This window comes from Muscardinus avellanarius (genome assembly GCF_963383645.1).
Source record: "Muscardinus avellanarius genome assembly, chromosome: 15".
Lineage (NCBI taxonomy): Eukaryota > Metazoa > Chordata > Mammalia > Rodentia > Gliridae > Muscardinus > Muscardinus avellanarius.
The window spans coordinates 48404674-48421110 of record NC_137801.1 but is presented as its reverse complement, the minus strand read 5'-3'; the positions used below and the strand labels follow the sequence as shown (position 1 = coordinate 48421110).

Here is a 16437-nt window from a genome sequence, read left to right as displayed (position 1 = left end):
GCTTATTTGGAAAAGTCAATGATTAGGTCTTATATGCAATTGAAGTTTTTCTTCTAAGCGTTCCTTTACTAATTTTTCCAAAGAGAAAAGATGCTCATCTGCCTCTTCTGGAACAAGGTTTCTAATAGAATTTGCAAGTTCAAAAAGATATTCTGTATTTCTTCCACTTGGACCAGCTGCATTAAAAATTTGTTCAGCAATATCTTCCAGAGGTGCAGGACCAAGATAATTAGGATTATCACATGTTCCAATATATAGCAGCACATTGAAAGGTTTGGTTGTAGGATCTTTTGGGTAAAAAATGACGGTTATGGTTCTGTAGCCTCCTTTCTCTCTGAAGTCAAGGTATTCTTTTACTTCGTCTTCTTTTCCTGCTGGTAGTTTGTAAGCAACACCCCATACACAACCCTGTCAGAAAATGAAAGAAATATACTATTTAGTATTTACAATGCTAATTAAAATAGGTGAATGTTATGATCTAAGAACATATTTGTATAGTCTTAGTAGTCAATGCAGTTTTGTCCTCATTTTTTTCTTTTTTCTTTTTGTTGTTGTACTGGGAGTGGAACCCAGGGGCTTTTCTACAACTAGGCTATACTCCCAGACCTCTTTTATATTTTATTTGGAAACAGGGTCTCACTAAGTTGCTGAGGCTGGCTTCGAACCTGTGTGATCCTCCTGTCTCAGTCTCCCAAGCTCTGGGATTACAAGTGTGCACTACCATGCCTGGCTTAGTTTTGTCCTCATTTAAATTGTACCAAAGAGCTGGGCTTGGTGGCACAGGCTTGTAATCCCAGCATTTGGGAGGCTGAGTCAGGAGGATCGTGGTTCGTGGATATCCTCAACTACTTAGTGAGGCCCTCTGCAACTTAGTGAGACCCTGTTTCAAAATCAAGAATAAAAATTAAGGGCTGGGGGTGTAGCTTGGAGGTAGAATGTCCCTGGGTTCCATCCCCAGACCCCCCCCCCCAAAAAAAAAAAATTGTACCAAAGAGGTACATACTAAACAATAAAGGAAATCAACATTTTAAAATCCTTATTTGAGCTGGGTGTGGTGGCACACACTTGTAATCCCCATGCTTGGGAGGCTAAGACGAGGGTAGCACAGTTTCAAAGCCAGTTTCAGCTACTTAGTGAGGCTCTCAAGCAACTTAATGAGACCCTGTTTCCAAATAAACTAGAAAATATGTCTGAGGGTATAGCCTGGAGGTAGAGGGCCTTTGGGTTCCACCCCTAGTACCACCAAAAATCAAAACAAAAAAATCATTATTTGAATAATTTCTTTGTATCTGCTTATGTTATGCTTATTGACATTTCTAGAATTTTTTAAATTAGGTCTTTTGTAAACTAATGGGACTGAAAATGAAAAAGGTTTTTATTTGGTCATTAATAATTCTGTAGAGCCAGGCATGGTGGTGCATGCTTGTAATTCCAGCATTTAGGATGCTGAGACTGGAGGATTGATGTTTGCTGACAGCCTCAGCTACTTAGTGAGGCCCTCTGTAACTTAGTGAGATCTTGTTTCAAAAATAAAGAATAAAGGATAGGGCAGGGAGTATAGCTCGGAGGTTGGATGCTTCTTCTTTTTTTTTTTTTTTTTTGGTGGTACTGGGGTTCCTGGAAGCCCTTCTATCTCCGGACTACACTCCCAGACCTATTTTTACATTTTTATTTGGAAACAGGGTCTCCTAAGCCAGCCCGCGCGGCTGGCTTCGAACCTGCGCGATCCTCCTGTCTCTGCCTCCCAAGCGCGGGGATTACAAGCGTGCGCCACCATGCCCGGCTTGGATGCTTCTGAAAAAAAAAAAAAATTCTGTTGAAATTGCCTTTTTTGGGGGGTGGTACTGGGGATTTAACCCAGAGGCATTTTATCTCTGAGCTATACCCCCAGCCTGATTTGTTATTTCTTATTTTGAAACAGGGTCTTGATAAGTTGCTGCAAACCTCACTAAGTTGTAGAGGCTGGTTTTAAACCTCCTGTCTTAGCCTCCCAAGTATTGAGGTTACAAGTGTGTGCCACCACACTCAGCTAACAGTCCCATTTTAAAATTAACTGCCCAGGAGTAATTTAGTTACCAGTTTGGAGGTTTTTTAGTTTTTCATTTTGTGGTACTAGGGATTGAACCAAGGGTTGTCTTCCTTTAAGGTATACCCAAGCCCTGTCTTCTTTTCTTTTCTTTTCTTTTCTTTCGGTGGTACTGGGGTTCCACCCTTCTACCTCTGGGCTACACTCCCAGACCTATTCTATTTTTATTCTTAAGCCAGCGAGGCTGGCTTCCAACCTGCGTGATCCTTCTGTCTCCGCCTCCCAAGCGCAGGGATTACAAGCGTGTGCCATCACGCCTGGCTTATTTTTTATTTTGAAACAGGGGCTCAATAAGTTAACTGCATGCTGGCTTTGAAACTGTGTACCTTCCAATTACTGGAATTATAGGTCATGCATTGTGCCTGGCTTGAATCTATTTTTTCTTTCTTCTTTTTTTTTTTTTTTTGGTGGTACTGGAGATTAAACCCAGGGACATTCAACCTCTGAGCTACACCCCCAGCCTTTTTTTTTTTTTTTTTTTTTTTTTTTTTTGTGGTACTGGGGTTCCTGGAAGCCCTTCTACCTCCGGGTTTCACTCCCAGACCTATTTTTTTTTTTTTTTTTTTTTTTTAAAAAGGCCTCCTAAGCCAGCGCATGCGGCTGGCTTCGAACCTGAGCTATCCTCCTGTCTCCGCCTCCCAAGCGCTGGGATTACAAGCGTGCGCCCGGCTAGCCCCAGCCTTTTAAAAAATTTATTTTGAAACAGGGTCTCATTGAATTGCGGAAGATCTCACTAAGAAGCTGAGGCTGTTGGTGAACTGCGATCCTCCTGTCTCAGCTTCCCAAATGCTGGTATTACAAGTGTGCACCACTACACCTGGCTTCCCCAGCCCCCTTGGAAACAAGATCTCACCAAGTTGCAGAGGGCTTTGCTAAATTGCCGAGACTGTACTTGAACCTTTGATCCTCCTGTTTTAGCCTCCCAAGTACTGGGATTTTAAGCATGTGCCACCACGCCCAGGTTGAAATTATTTTACCTCCGAGCTACACTACCACCCCTAATCAATGACTAAGACTTATCTCTTTATTTTGAAATGGTCTCATTAAGTTGTGGAGGGCTTCACTATGTAGCTGAAGTTGGCCTCAATCCAGATTCTCCTTTCTCAGCCTTAAGTACTAGGATTATACAAGCATGTGTCATCACGCTCAGATTGAAATATTTTTAGTAGTTTCCTAGTGTAAATTATGAAAGAATTTTCTAATCTACACTGTTATTAATTTGCTGTTGCTAACTCCTTGGGTTTTGAATATCAGAGTGTCTTCCAAGGTTAAATCTTTACATACTATAAAAATTTAACTGTATGCCAATAAAAATGATTTAAAATATTTAAGAAACTAAGAATTGTCAAAAAACTTCTGGCAATTCATACCTGTTTAAGAAACACAAGTCCTATTGATAAAATTTGGCAATATATAAAGTGAGAATTTCTGACTCAGTTTTCTTCTGAAAATATTAGACTCCTAGCAAATTTGAATAGAGATTTCATGGTTACATTTGATTCTTAGTAGTAGTTTGCTATTTTGGGGCTATATCCATTAACGTAAAAGAGGACTGCAAAATTCACACAATTGGACTGTCATTTGGTTTTAATTCTTACAATCTGCATTTTAACTGTTTTCCTACCGGCCTCAATTTCCACGGAAAACCATGAAAAATAGAACAAAGTCACCAACAACAAACACAAAGAAGAGTTCTGGTTCAAATTGTGATAACTATTAATAAAACTCATTAATTATTAAAACCTAAGAACATATCTATAACTTATACAATTAAAGATTATATAAAAAGGAATGATTATATCATACCCCAGGATCTTCAACAAGAGTCACAACTCTTCCAGGCTGTTTTAAAAAGGTAAAAAAAAATATATATGTATATATATATTTTCTGAATTAAAAGTCTATTAAGTAACCAAGCATTAGTGACTTATTGTTGACACTGATTATTTTAACTACATTTTCTCCAACAAGCATTTTTTTAAAGAAGTACTTAGTTTTTTGTGACATGTTTAAAGTGAACCATGTAGGAGAATGTACCTTAATCCAAACTATAAAGGCCTTTGTAAAAGATTTCCATCAATTTGTATATAAGGTATATTCATCTAAAACATACATTAAAAAACATAGCTTTTTTAATGACTAAGGCTTATCTAGAATAAAAGGCAAATGGAAGCAGCAATTACAAATTAAAAATTCTAGTTCTGCCCTTGGGAAAAAAGTTGTTACACTTTTATTAGACAAGAAGAAAAAAGACATTCCAGGGTACTTTTTTTTTTTTTTTTTTTTTACAAGGAAGTGCTTTTCAAACTTTGATCAAATTACTGGAAGACTTGATAAACACATTACACTAGGCCACACCTCCAGAGTTCTGATTATTTAAGCATGGAGCCAGTGTACATTTGTACTACACATCCCAGGTGATTCTAGTGAAACTATGAACTGTTTTGGGGTTCATACTTTGAGAACCACTGCTACCAGGTTTTACTGAGAGGTCCTAAGTGTAAGTAAATGAGTGGCTTATATTTATAAGTCATGAAGTACTCTTACCTTTCTGTATATGGTCATAAATGTGTATGTGTGTGTGCTTCAAGGCATCCCTTTTACATTCAGAAGTGAATTTTACATTGCCCTGTTGAGAGGCTAATATTAGAACTGATTTATATAGTTCCTCTTATATAGGACAGTAACCCATCTGTGTTCTAGGCAATTAAATTTTCCTATTTTGATTTAAACACAAATCACTTAAGATTTACATGGAAAGAAACTTGACTTTGTATCACTAAACTTGAGATTGAAATATTATCAAGCCAATTTTATTCTCTCATTTCAAAGACTGAAAATCTTTGTTTACAAGTTGAAAGCCTTAGAGAAAATCTATGAAATAGTCCATAATTTAAGGCACAAAGGTGATTTCAACTAATGGCTACATACTCTTCTCTTTAAAATTCCTACGAAGTGCCAAAGGCCATGTTTCTGCTGATATGTTAACTTCATTAGCAAAAATCTAAGTTGCAGGCAACAATTTTACCTTCTTGTATGCCCAGTGATTGGTACATAGTTTCATCTAGATATTTGTGTCATCTTTGTTGATATTTCCTTCCTTCCTTCCTTCCTTTTTTTTTTTTTTTTTTTTTTGGTGGTACTAGGGGTGGAACCCAGGGGCTTTTCTACCTCTGGGCTCTACTCCCAGACCTATTTTATCCTGTTTTGGAAACAGGATCTCACTAAGTTGCTGAGACCCTCACTAAGTAGCTGAGGCTGGCTTTAAACCTATGTGATCCTCCCGTCTCAGCCTCCCAAGCTTGGGGGTTACAAGTGTGTGCCACCATGCCTGTATAATTTGTAATCAAAGGATACATGGTAGTTTGAATTATGGTTTTTCATATAATTGTATTCTCTTAGTCATATACCTATATATGTGTACACACACACACACACACACACACACACACACACACACACACACACACACGGTGGTACTGGGGTTCCTGGAAACCTTTCTACCTCCAGGCTACACTCCCAGACCTATTTTATACTTTTTATTTGGAAACAGGGTTTCTTAAGCCAGCACGGCTGGCTTTGAACCTGCGTGATCCTCCTGTCTCCGCCTCCCAAGTGCGGGGATTACAAGCGTGTGCTACCACGCCTGGCTAGTCTTATATATTTTAATAATTGCATAGTACTTAAAAACATTTTTTTTTTGTGGTACTGCGGGTGGAACCCAGGGGATTTTTCTACCTCCGGGCTATACTCCCAGACCTATTTTATACTTTATTTGGAAACAGGGTCTCACTAAGTTACTGAGAGCCTCACTAAGTGGCTGAAGATGGCTTTGAATCTGTGCAATCCTCCTGTCTCAGCCTCCCAAGTGTTGGGATTACAAGCATGCACCACCAACCACCACGGCCAGCTGTATTTTTGTCATTGAGGAACTTAAGTTAAACATTCTTGTGCTCTTGGAAGTAAAGATTTCTTTTCTGTTTAACTAGCTATTACTCTATTTAGTTATTAAGATAATAATAGAGGATACATATATTGATGCCATTCAGTATTGCCATATTTTCAATTTCAAAGTGAATTGGAGGTTTTTATTAAATATCTACTCTGCTGTGGAGGAAATAAAACTTTGATTCTTGCTTCTGGAATACAAATCAAAATGCCAAACAAGTAGAGAAAACTTGAGGACTAAGATGTATGGTATTTATTAAATGCAGTAAGAATTGAGTTTTAGGTGGCTACAAAGTCCAATTTCTGGTGAAAAGGCACATGACTCATGATTTATGAGTTAGGCCCTACAGGCAGGACTATACCAGGACAGCTGTTTGACTTGGCAGAAGGTTGCCCCACCTAAGGAGATGATTTAGAAAGATGACTGGAGAAATAAGAGCCAGATTCAAAAAGCCAAAAAGTAGAGCAGAGAGCTAGGGAATGTAGCAGTTGGTAGAGTGCTTACCTAGCATACATCAAGTCCTGTGTTTAAAAAAAAACAAAAACAGCTGAGCATGGTGGCGCATGCTTGAAATCTCAGCGCTTGGGAGGCTGAGACTGGAGGATCACACAGGTTCAAAGCCAGCCTTAGCTACTTAGACTCTGTTTCCAAATAAAGTATAAAATAGGTCTGGGAACTTAGCCTGGAGGTAGAAAAGCCCCTCAGTCCCACCCCCACTACCACAAACAAACAAACAAACAAACATCCAAACCAAAACAAAACAGTTTAAACTAGGGGACAGTGGACATAAGCCATTAATATTTGGGGATAAATTGAGAATAAGAATCTACTCTAACACTTGAGTAGCAAGTAACTCGTATGATAAAGGAAGTGTTTTTGAAGCCAGATATGGTGGCACACATCTGTAGTCCCAGTATTTGTGAGGCTGAGACAGTAGGATTGCAGGTTCAAGGCCAGCTTCAGCCAGCTTGGTGACACCCTGTTTCATGCTAACACCAACAGCTGAGGGGTATAGCTTGGAGGTAGAATACCCCAGGGCTCAATTCCCACTACTGCATCCCCCCATAAAAACTGTTTTAAAATCAGTTTAGTAGAGTGAAAGGAGAAAGATCTTGAATAAGAAATGTTAGCAGTCTAGGTGACAAATTCTGCACTCCATCTGTCCTTGCCACTATTACATCAAGTCCAGTCTTCTTCTTCCTCTGAGGATTGAACCTAATTAACTATGAGTTACATCCCCAGGCCTTTCCCCTTTAAAACATTTTGAAACAGGGTATCCTTAAATTATTGTGTGCTGGCTTCAATCCTTTTGCCCCAGCCTCCCAAGTACTGAAATTATGGTTCCTAACTCAAGTCCTTTTCAATTTTCAATCCTGTCATATTAGCCAGATATAAACTATTTTAGAATCTTCATCTTTTTCCCCTGTCCATGACTACAGGTATTCCTTTGGAATTAATCGTAATTTTTTCCTTCTTCTGATTTCTAGCACTTTAGAATTGGCTTTTTAATATTAATATTATTTTTAATATTATTAATATTAATTTTAATATTGGCTTTGGGGCCAATATTAATTTCTGTTAAAAACAGTAATCAAGGTTATATAAAATTTCAGAGTACTCTGGAGAACATAAAAGAAATGTACTACAAAAGTTAGAAGGCTGACCAAAATCCAGGTGTTCAAGTTATCAGAACTACTAGGTATCAAAAACTTATTTTCTTTACATATTTGTTTTGTAGCCATACAAGATTGATTTGCATAAACAATGGGCTAATTTCAGAACACATACATTCGAGGTTTTTTTACATAACTGGCTGAAAAACAGATCAAAAACTTATATTGTTAATGTGTTACTCATAATAAATTGGGAACTCATTTAGTGCCTGACATCCAAAATAATCAATAAGTTTAGTAGTGGGGACAATTTTGTTAGCTAGTTCATCTGCTAAGTATCTTAAACAAAAGTTGCAAAGATACAAAGAAACGTTTACTCTAAACCAGTGAAAGTCTGGCAGAATGCAGAAATGCCAAGAAATTTAATTGCTAGAAAGCTGAATTTACAAGTTGATTTTCCATTTCACCTCTGTGGTGATGGATTCATTTTCCCGCCACTATGTGGGTTTTTTTTTTTTTTTTTTTCGGTACTAGGGGTGGAACACACAGGGACATTCTACCTCTGAGCTACATCCCCAACCCTATTTTTTATTCTTTATTTTGAAACAGGGTCTCACTAAATTGCAAAGGGCCTCACACTAAGTAGCTGAGGCTGTCCGCGAACCCCGATCGTTTCTCAGCCTCCCGCCACTGTTTTTGTTTTTGGCAGAGGCTGCCCATTCCTAGTCGCCCCATTCCCAGTCGCCAGCGGTCTACTAGCTTGGTGCTTTAGCCCCTGCCTTTTGCCTCCTCAAGGAACTAACCGCCAGTGTCTGAAGAGACTTTGGAAGGAGCTCCTGGTGTGGAGCTCTGGGGCAGGAGGCTGGCGGAAGCCTAGAGGCCCCGGCCCACGTGCCCGCCCGGAAGCGGCTGGGTGGTCCGGGAGAGTGTGGGGCTGGCTGGCGTCTCACCTTGCCGGGGACCCCGCGGTGGTCAGTGCTGCCCTGCCAGAAGCGCCTGCTGTAGTTTGTGATGTACCCGACCAGCTTGTCCTGATAGGGAAAGTCTACCTTCCAGATCAGGGACCCGTAACCAAAAACCCACATCTTGCTGTCACGGCCCCGGCGTCTGGCCTTGGGTTAGGTCTGCACCCAGTAGACTTGGACGCTGCAGAAGATGCGAACTGGTGGAGGGCGCAGGCGCCACCGGGGCTGGGGACAAGGGGAGGGGGAGGGCGGTGACTGCCGAGGGCGCAGGCGCCGAGGGAGGGGGGGGGGAGGTGATCTGCAGAGAGCGCAGGCGCCGCGGGAAACGGGGAGGAGGTGACCTGCCCAGAGCCCTGGAGCCCTGGGGAAGAGTTAGAAGGGGGTCCGGCTGAAGGCGCAGGCGCCTCCGGGGCTAGCAACACGGGGAAAGCGGGGGGGGGGGGGGGGGGTGACTGTCAGTGGGCGCAGGCGCACTAGCTTTGTAGCCTGAAGTTCGCCAGCTTGGCTAGTTTCCTTACTAGAAGGCCCAGAATCACTGACCTTTTGTCTACTAAATGTGTTCTGCAACCTCCATCTTTACCCTTCCTCTAGTGCGCCTGTGCAGAGGACTGCTTTACCCACATCCCTTTGTGGAAGCTTGTGGCTCTGTGTAAATATAATCAGGAAAGAGGAGAAGAGAAAGGGCCTAGTCTTGCCTGGGGCTGCCAGGTAGGAGGAGGACTGTTGGCACCACAGTCCACAAGTGCAACGATAGTAACTCAGGCTCTTGTACAGTTTCTGGAAGTGAATTTGGGACCTTACTGAAACGGTACAACATTTGGGGTATATGTATGCTTGTTTTCTGGTAAGAAACCTTAGAGCTTTCATGAGTTTCTTAAAGGGATCAAGGATACTAAGAAATGTTAAAATCTGATGTTTAGAAGTATGCCTACAACATATTCTTTAGGACACTCACTTGAAATATCATGGCCGTGTTTGTGTACATAAAAATAGAAGCCCTATCAGGTGATTGCTTTTTCTTGAGAATTTCTATTTCAGGGACTTCACTGCCATTAGAGAAGAATACTAAAACACCCGGTCAGAGAGGTTTTTTTTTATTTATTTTTTATTTTTTATAATTTGCTTTTAAGCCGGGCGTGGTGGCGCATACTTGTAATCCCAGTATTCAGGAGGCTGAGACCGGAGGATCGTGGGTCCCAGACAGCCTCAGCTACTACTTAGTGAGGCCCTCTGCAACTTAGTGAGACCCCGTTTCAAAATAAATAAAGTATAAAAATAGGGCAGGAGGTGTAGCTCAGAGGTCGAATGTCCCTGGGTTCCATCCCCAGACCCGCAAAAAAAAAAAAAAGTGCTTTTATTGGTGCATTATAGTCTCACCTAATGTAAATCATGTTGACAGTGACATACATGCACACAGCACTTGTCCCCTCTTTCCCTCCCCATTTCCCTTCTTCCCAGAGTGCTGAGATTGATGTTAGTATATTCATTTATGTACACATAGCCCATGGTAGTGTTTCCCCCTCCCCTTCCCTTAGACCACCTCTCTGGCTCCACTGAGGTTTCTCTTTCATTGTCTGGAGTCCCTCTGTTGTCCCAATTACACCCTTGCTTGTGCTTGTAGCTCCAATAATTAACATTTTTTTTTTCATTTTTTGGTACTGGGAATGGAACCTAGGGGCATTTTACCTCAGAACTATACCCTTAGCCCTACTTTTTATTCTTTATTTTTGAAACAAAGTCTCACTAAGTTGCAGAAAGCCTCACTGAGTAGTTGAGGCTATCTGCAAGCCTGTGATCCTTCTGTCTCAGCCTCTCAAGTACTGGGATTACAAGCATGTGCCACCACACCCAGCAGCAATAATTAACATTTTACAAGTTTCTTTTCTTTTTTTATGGCACTGGGGATTATATCTAGGGTTTTTTTTTTTTTTTTTTTTTTTTTTACCTTCTAGTTTCATCCTCAGCTCTTTTTGAAAATTTTAAATTTGAAACAGTCTTATGTTGCTGAGGGTCTTGCTAAATTGCTGAGAGTAGTCTCAAACCTGTTGTCTACTTGTCTCAACTTCCAAAATACTGGGATTATAGGCTTGTACTACCATTCTCGGTTTTGCAACATTTTTTTTTTTTTTTCGAGTCTGGGGGATGGAACCCAGGGGCGTTTGACCTCCGAGCTACACCCCCTGCTTTTTTTTTATTCTTTATTTTGAAACCGGGTCTCACTGAGTTGCAGAGGGCCTCACTAAGTAGCTGAGGCTGTCCACCAACCACGATCCTCCAAGTCTCAGCCTCCCGAATGCTGGGATTACAAGTGTGCACCACCACGCCTGACTTGCAACAGTTTCTTTATTTCTTCTTTTCTCATAACTTTGTTAATTGTGGCACCAGGGATTAAGCCTACTGGTACTCTGCAATGGAGCTGCATATCCAGCCCTATTTTTTAATTTGGAGCCAGGGTCTTGATAAATAGCTGAGGCTGGCCTTGGATTTGCCATCCTCCTGCCTCAGCTTCTCACGAATTTGGAATTATAAGCCTGTGCCCATGAAGGCATCTATACTTTTTAAAAATCTAAAATATTTGAAATTAAATTGCATGTATTACTAATATTTTGTTGCTAAATATGTCTATGTGCATCTTTTTTTTTTGGTGGTACTGGGGTTCCTGGAAACCGTTCTACTTCCGGGCTACACTCCCAGACCTATTTTATATTTTATTTGGAAACGGTCTCTTAAACCAGCAAGGCTGGCTTGGAACCTGCACGATCCTCCTGTCTCCACCTCCCAAGCGCGGGGATTACAAGCGTGCCATCACGCCGGGCTTAGTGCATCTTTTAAGAATAAGGACACAGCCTGGTGTGGTGGTGTAGGCTTGTAATCCCCGCCCTTGGGAGGCGGAGACAGGAGGTTCGCACAAGTTCGAAGCCAGCCGCGCTGGTTTAAGAGAACCTGTTTCCAAATATAAAAAAGTGTAAATAGGTCTGGGAGTGTATCTTGGAAGTAGAAGGGCTTCCAGGAACCCCAGTACCACCAAAAAAAAAAAAAAAAAAAAAAGGACGCATTCTTTTCATGCCCATGATGCCGTTATCACATCTAAGAAAATCAATAATTACATCATCAAATATCTATTCTGGGTTCTTTTTTGGGGGCGGTTCCTAGGGATTAAACACAAGACATTCTGCCTCTGAGCTACATCTGCAGCCATTTTGTTTGTTTGTTTTTGAATTAGGGTTTAAGTTGCTGAGGTCTTTGCCAAGTTGCCTAGGCTTCCTCAAACCTGCAATCCTTTTGTCTCAGCCGCTCAGGTACTGGGTTTTGCCTGACTAATAATCTATTCTATATATGATTTTTAAAAATTATCTCAATATTGTTTGGAATTGATCCCCTCTCCCAACAACTCAAGATACAGTTGAAGTTTTCCTTTTTTTTTTTCATGAAACCCAGGGCCTTGTGCATGCTAGGCAAGCACTTTACTAAACTACACCCCCAACTCCCAGTTGAAGTTTATTTATTGCATTTGCTTGGCACTGTATTTCCTTTTTTTTTTTTTTTTTTTTTTTTTTTTTGCAGTACTGAGGATTGAACCCAGGGGCATATTACCTCTGAGCTACATCCCCAGCCCATTTTTATTTATTTTGAGACAAGGTCTCACTAAGCTGCAGAGGGCCTCACTAAGTAGCTGAGGCTGGTTGGGAACCCGCATCCTCCTTTCTCAGCTTCCCAAGTACTGGAATTACAAGCGTGCGCCACCATGCCCAGCAGTATTTCTTTTTTAGTCTAGTCACAGGTAGTTTTTCTTTTTTTTTTTTTTTTATCGTACTAGGGATTGAACCCAGGGCCATTCTACCTCTGAGCTACACCCCAGCCCTATATTGTTCTTTATTTTGAAACAGGGTCTTACTAAGCTGTATAGTGCCTCACTTCATAGCTGAGAATGGCCGTGAAACTGTGATCCTCCTGTCTCAGCTTCCCAAGTACTTGGATTAAAAGTGTGTACCACCACACCTGGCTCACAGAGAAATTTTCTAAAAGGAAATATCTTAATAACAATTTATGGTAACTAGTCCATGTTAGGGGTTAAAAGGAATAATCCTGCTATTGTAGCACATTCAATTCTCCTTTCCTTAAAAAGCATAGAAATACTACCCAGTTCTGGTATTTTCTGCAGGCTACTATCTATTGGATCTGCTAATAAGATTTATAACTTAAATCCAATAAAAGTTGAAAAGGGAATTATACTTTTTGCCCAAATGCTGTCTTTAATGCTTTTAAAATGTTAATCATTTGTGTGTATGTGTTGTGTGTGTATATATATTTATATATGTTATGTGTGTTTCCTACAAAGAAGGTTTTTATGTATTAAACGAATATAGTTATAAGTTGCCATAAAGTGTGTAATTTGATTTTTTTTCTTTAAAACTTATTGTAACTGCCTTGGCTAGATATAAACATGGTTAAAAAAATATAGTTCAGCAGTTTGCTAAAGCAACCTCAGTAATATTGTTTTCCTACTTTATTTTTTTTGCCTAATCTTCCTTCCAAAGTGAACTGTTTTCTTTGTTTACTTTCCCTTACTTATTCTTTTTATTCATCTCTACATTTTTGGTTATGCCCTTTTTTTTGCCTAGGAATGTTCTTTTGCCCATTGTCTCAGATATTATTATTATTATTTTTTCTTAATTTTCATTCTTCCTCTGAGCTTGACCCCTGGCCTTATTTTATTTTTTATTTTGCAGTACTGGGGATGGAACCCAGGGGTAGTCTACCTCTTGCCCTATTGTTTATTTTTTATTCTGAAACAGGGTCTCACTAAGTTGCAGAGGGCCTCACTAAGTAGCTGAGGCTGGCTGCAAACCTGCAATCTTCCTGTCTCAGCCTCCCAAGTCCTGGGATTACAAAGTGCACCATTATGTCCAGCTTTATTTTTCATTTTGAAACAGGGTCTCTGAGTTGCTGAGGCTGGCTGTGAGCCTGTAATCCAGCAGCTACCCAAGTTCCCTTGATATTTTATTATTCTTTTGGTACTTGAGGATTGAGCCCAGATGTATTCTACCTCCAAGGTATACCCCTCATCCGTTTTTTTTTTTTTTTAATGGAACTGGGGGTTGAACCCAGGGGGGATTCTACCTTCAAGCTATATCCCCAGCCCAATTTTTTATTCTTTATTTGGAAACAGGGTATCCCTGAGTTGCAAAGGGCCTCACTAAGTAGCTGAGGCTGTCCATGAACCACAGTCCTCCTGTCTCAGCCTCCCAAATGCTGGGATTACAAGTGTGCACCACCACGCCTGGCTCCAATTTTATTTTTTATTTGGAAATAGGATTTCATTAGGCTGCTGCCAGCCTCGCTAAGATGCTGAGGCTGGTGCTGAACCTGTGATCCTTCTTTCTCAGCTTCCTAAGTACTGGGATTATAAACATGTGCCATGATGTCCAGCTGCCTTAATATTTTAAATAAATATTCAAAGGAAAAATGACTTGAGAGACTTTCTCTTTTAGGCTGTTGTAGGGGCTGTTGCTTGGCAATCAATTTCTCTCTGGTCCTGTGTGAGATGGTAGATAGGACCCACTGTAATCTGCCAATCTTTAGGAGTGCAGGGATGTTTTATTGACTATAGTATTATCTTTCTACCTTGTTTTGTAGACTGGTTAAAAGAATGGATTTTACAGAGGCTTACTTGGACACGTGCTCTACAGTTGGAATTGCTGCAAGGGAAGGCAATGTTAAAATCTTAAGGAAACTTCTCAGAAAGGGCCGTAGCATCGATGTTGCTGATAACAGGGGATGGATGCCAATTCATGAAGCAGCTTACCACAACTCTGTTGAATGTTTACAGATGTTAATTCATGCAGGTAAAGTACATTCAAGGTGTGGGAGGCTGCTCTTGCTAGGGGATTAATAAAACATTAAAGGATGGTAATACATAGTAATATTTGTTTCCCCTTCTATAATCCTAAAATAATTGCCTTATCTTCTATGGAAGGTAAGATTGCCTGGCTTGGATTATGTGAGCATGGTGTTCCTTCTGGACATCTGTAAATATTGTCTTTTTTGTGGAACTGCTTATGCCTGGCTCATTTTTATTGACTGTGCTGAATCTTGCGACAGAGGTAACTTGCTGCCTTAACTTAAGCATTTGGTAATTACTAATCATATTTGTTTTTTTTCAGAAAAAAAAAAGAAAAGGAGTGATGCTAGCAGAATTGAGGTTGAGTGTTTAAATTACTCTTTTTTTTTTTTCCAAATACTTTTTGGTTTTCGCCATTTTGGGGGAAATTTCCAATTAGTTGGACTTTATATTTGAAGAGGATACAGTAGAACATGAACCATGCTCTGCCTTCATGGTGCTTATGTTCCGGTCAGGGGAGATAGACAATACTTAAATAATTACACAAAACTATTTCAAAAGGTAAAAATGTTGTGGAGAAAATAAAATACTAGTGAGATAGAGAGTAATGGTATGCTATTATATATTTTTTTGCAACTTTGTAGTCAGTGACAAGCTTGTAGCTTGGGGTCATCTATGACAGGATGATTTATCCTAGAGGAATCTCCAGTGCTCCAAAACAAATTTCTTTCCTTTTAGAGAGCCAGTTAAATATTAACCAGCACCCTGCTGAATAAAAGGCATAGACTAAAGGAGAGATTCTAATACTTGGAAGAAGGTGGATAGAAAAGAAACAAATGGTGGTTGAGCACTGCTTTGTAACAATTATTGTGTCAGATGCTTGATTTACATTATTGATCTGGTGTATAACTGTTGGAGGCTCTATTATACTTATCGTCATTTTATGGATGAAAAGACCAAGTGTGTTAATCAGCTTTTTTCTCTCTTTGTGACTGTAACTAAAAGGCCGGACAGGAACAATTTAGAGGAGGGAAGGTTTATTTGGCTCATGGCTTCAGAGGTTTGGGCCATGGTCAGCTGGCCCTAAGGTGGAAAAATCTTGGCGGCAGAGCCTTGCCAAAGAAAACTGCTCAGCTACTGTTAGCTGGGAAGCAGAGGAGGCCACAGGGACTGCAACTACGTGGGCTGTCCAAGCCCTTTGGCAGTCATACCTTACTACCATGTGTCTCAGATGCTGGATGTAGCTCTACAGTACTTAATATTTGCCCAGCTGGATTTTGATCTTCCTTTGATGTCATCCTTTCTATTTAAGCCCTATTCTCCCTTTCAGAATGGGAATATTTACTCTATGCCAATGTGTATTCGAAGCATGTAATTTTTTTTTGGGGGGTGGGTACTGGGGGTGGAACCCAGAGGCCTCTACCTCTAGGCTATACACCCAGACCTTTTTTATATTTTATTTGGAAACAGGGTCTCACTAAGTTGCTGAAAGCCTCACTAAGTAGCTGAGGCTGGCTTCAAACCTGTGTGATCTTCCTATCTCAGCCTCCCAAGCGTGGGGATTACAAGCGTGTGCCACCACGCCCAGCTTGAAGCATGTAATTTTTATAGAGGCTCATAGCTAATAGTTTACCTTGAAATCTCAGAGGAGATTTTGGACTTTTGAGACATCTTAGAGATGGACTGAATACATTTTGTAATGTGAGATGGCATGAGGCTTTTGGAGGGGAGTGTTAGGGGATTTGGAATATCTCAGAAGCTCGTGTTGAAGCCTAGTTTCTAATATAGCAAGGTTTAGGGCTGGGATGTAGCTCAGTGGCAAAGCGCTTGCCTGGCAAAGTGCACCGCCCTGGGTTCATCCTCAGTCCAAAAATAAAAGACCCCCTTTTATAAAAAAATAAGCTAATATAGCAAAGTTTAGAGCTGGAGTATTGATGGAGTAGGTGGGTCATGGATGGAGAAGGTAGGTCACTAGGGCATAG

At 40.5% G+C, this 16437-nt stretch overlaps 2 protein-coding genes across 2 annotated transcripts in view; one reads left to right on the top strand and one right to left on the bottom strand.

Moving 5' to 3' along the window:
- The window catches only part of LOC308273874 (ankyrin repeat and SOCS box protein 3), a gene marked incomplete at its 3' end in the record, with an annotated part of 223946 nt that overhangs the window by 109902 nt on the left and 97607 nt on the right, over window positions 1-16437 (top strand). Inside the window, exon 2 of the mRNA XM_080711258.1 lies at window positions 14251-14459. Within this exon, the coding sequence (XP_080567384.1) occupies window positions 14264-14459 (196 nt within the window). The 5' untranslated portion in view covers window positions 14251-14263. The remainder of the gene's footprint in view (window positions 1-14250; window positions 14460-16437) is intronic.
- Window positions 30-8733, bottom strand: CHAC2 (ChaC glutathione specific gamma-glutamylcyclotransferase 2; the record flags this gene model as incomplete). Its single annotated transcript, XM_080711256.1, is given in 4 exon segments — window positions 30-51; window positions 53-408; window positions 3893-3928; window positions 8599-8733. Coding segments are annotated over 4 exon segments (549 nt in total).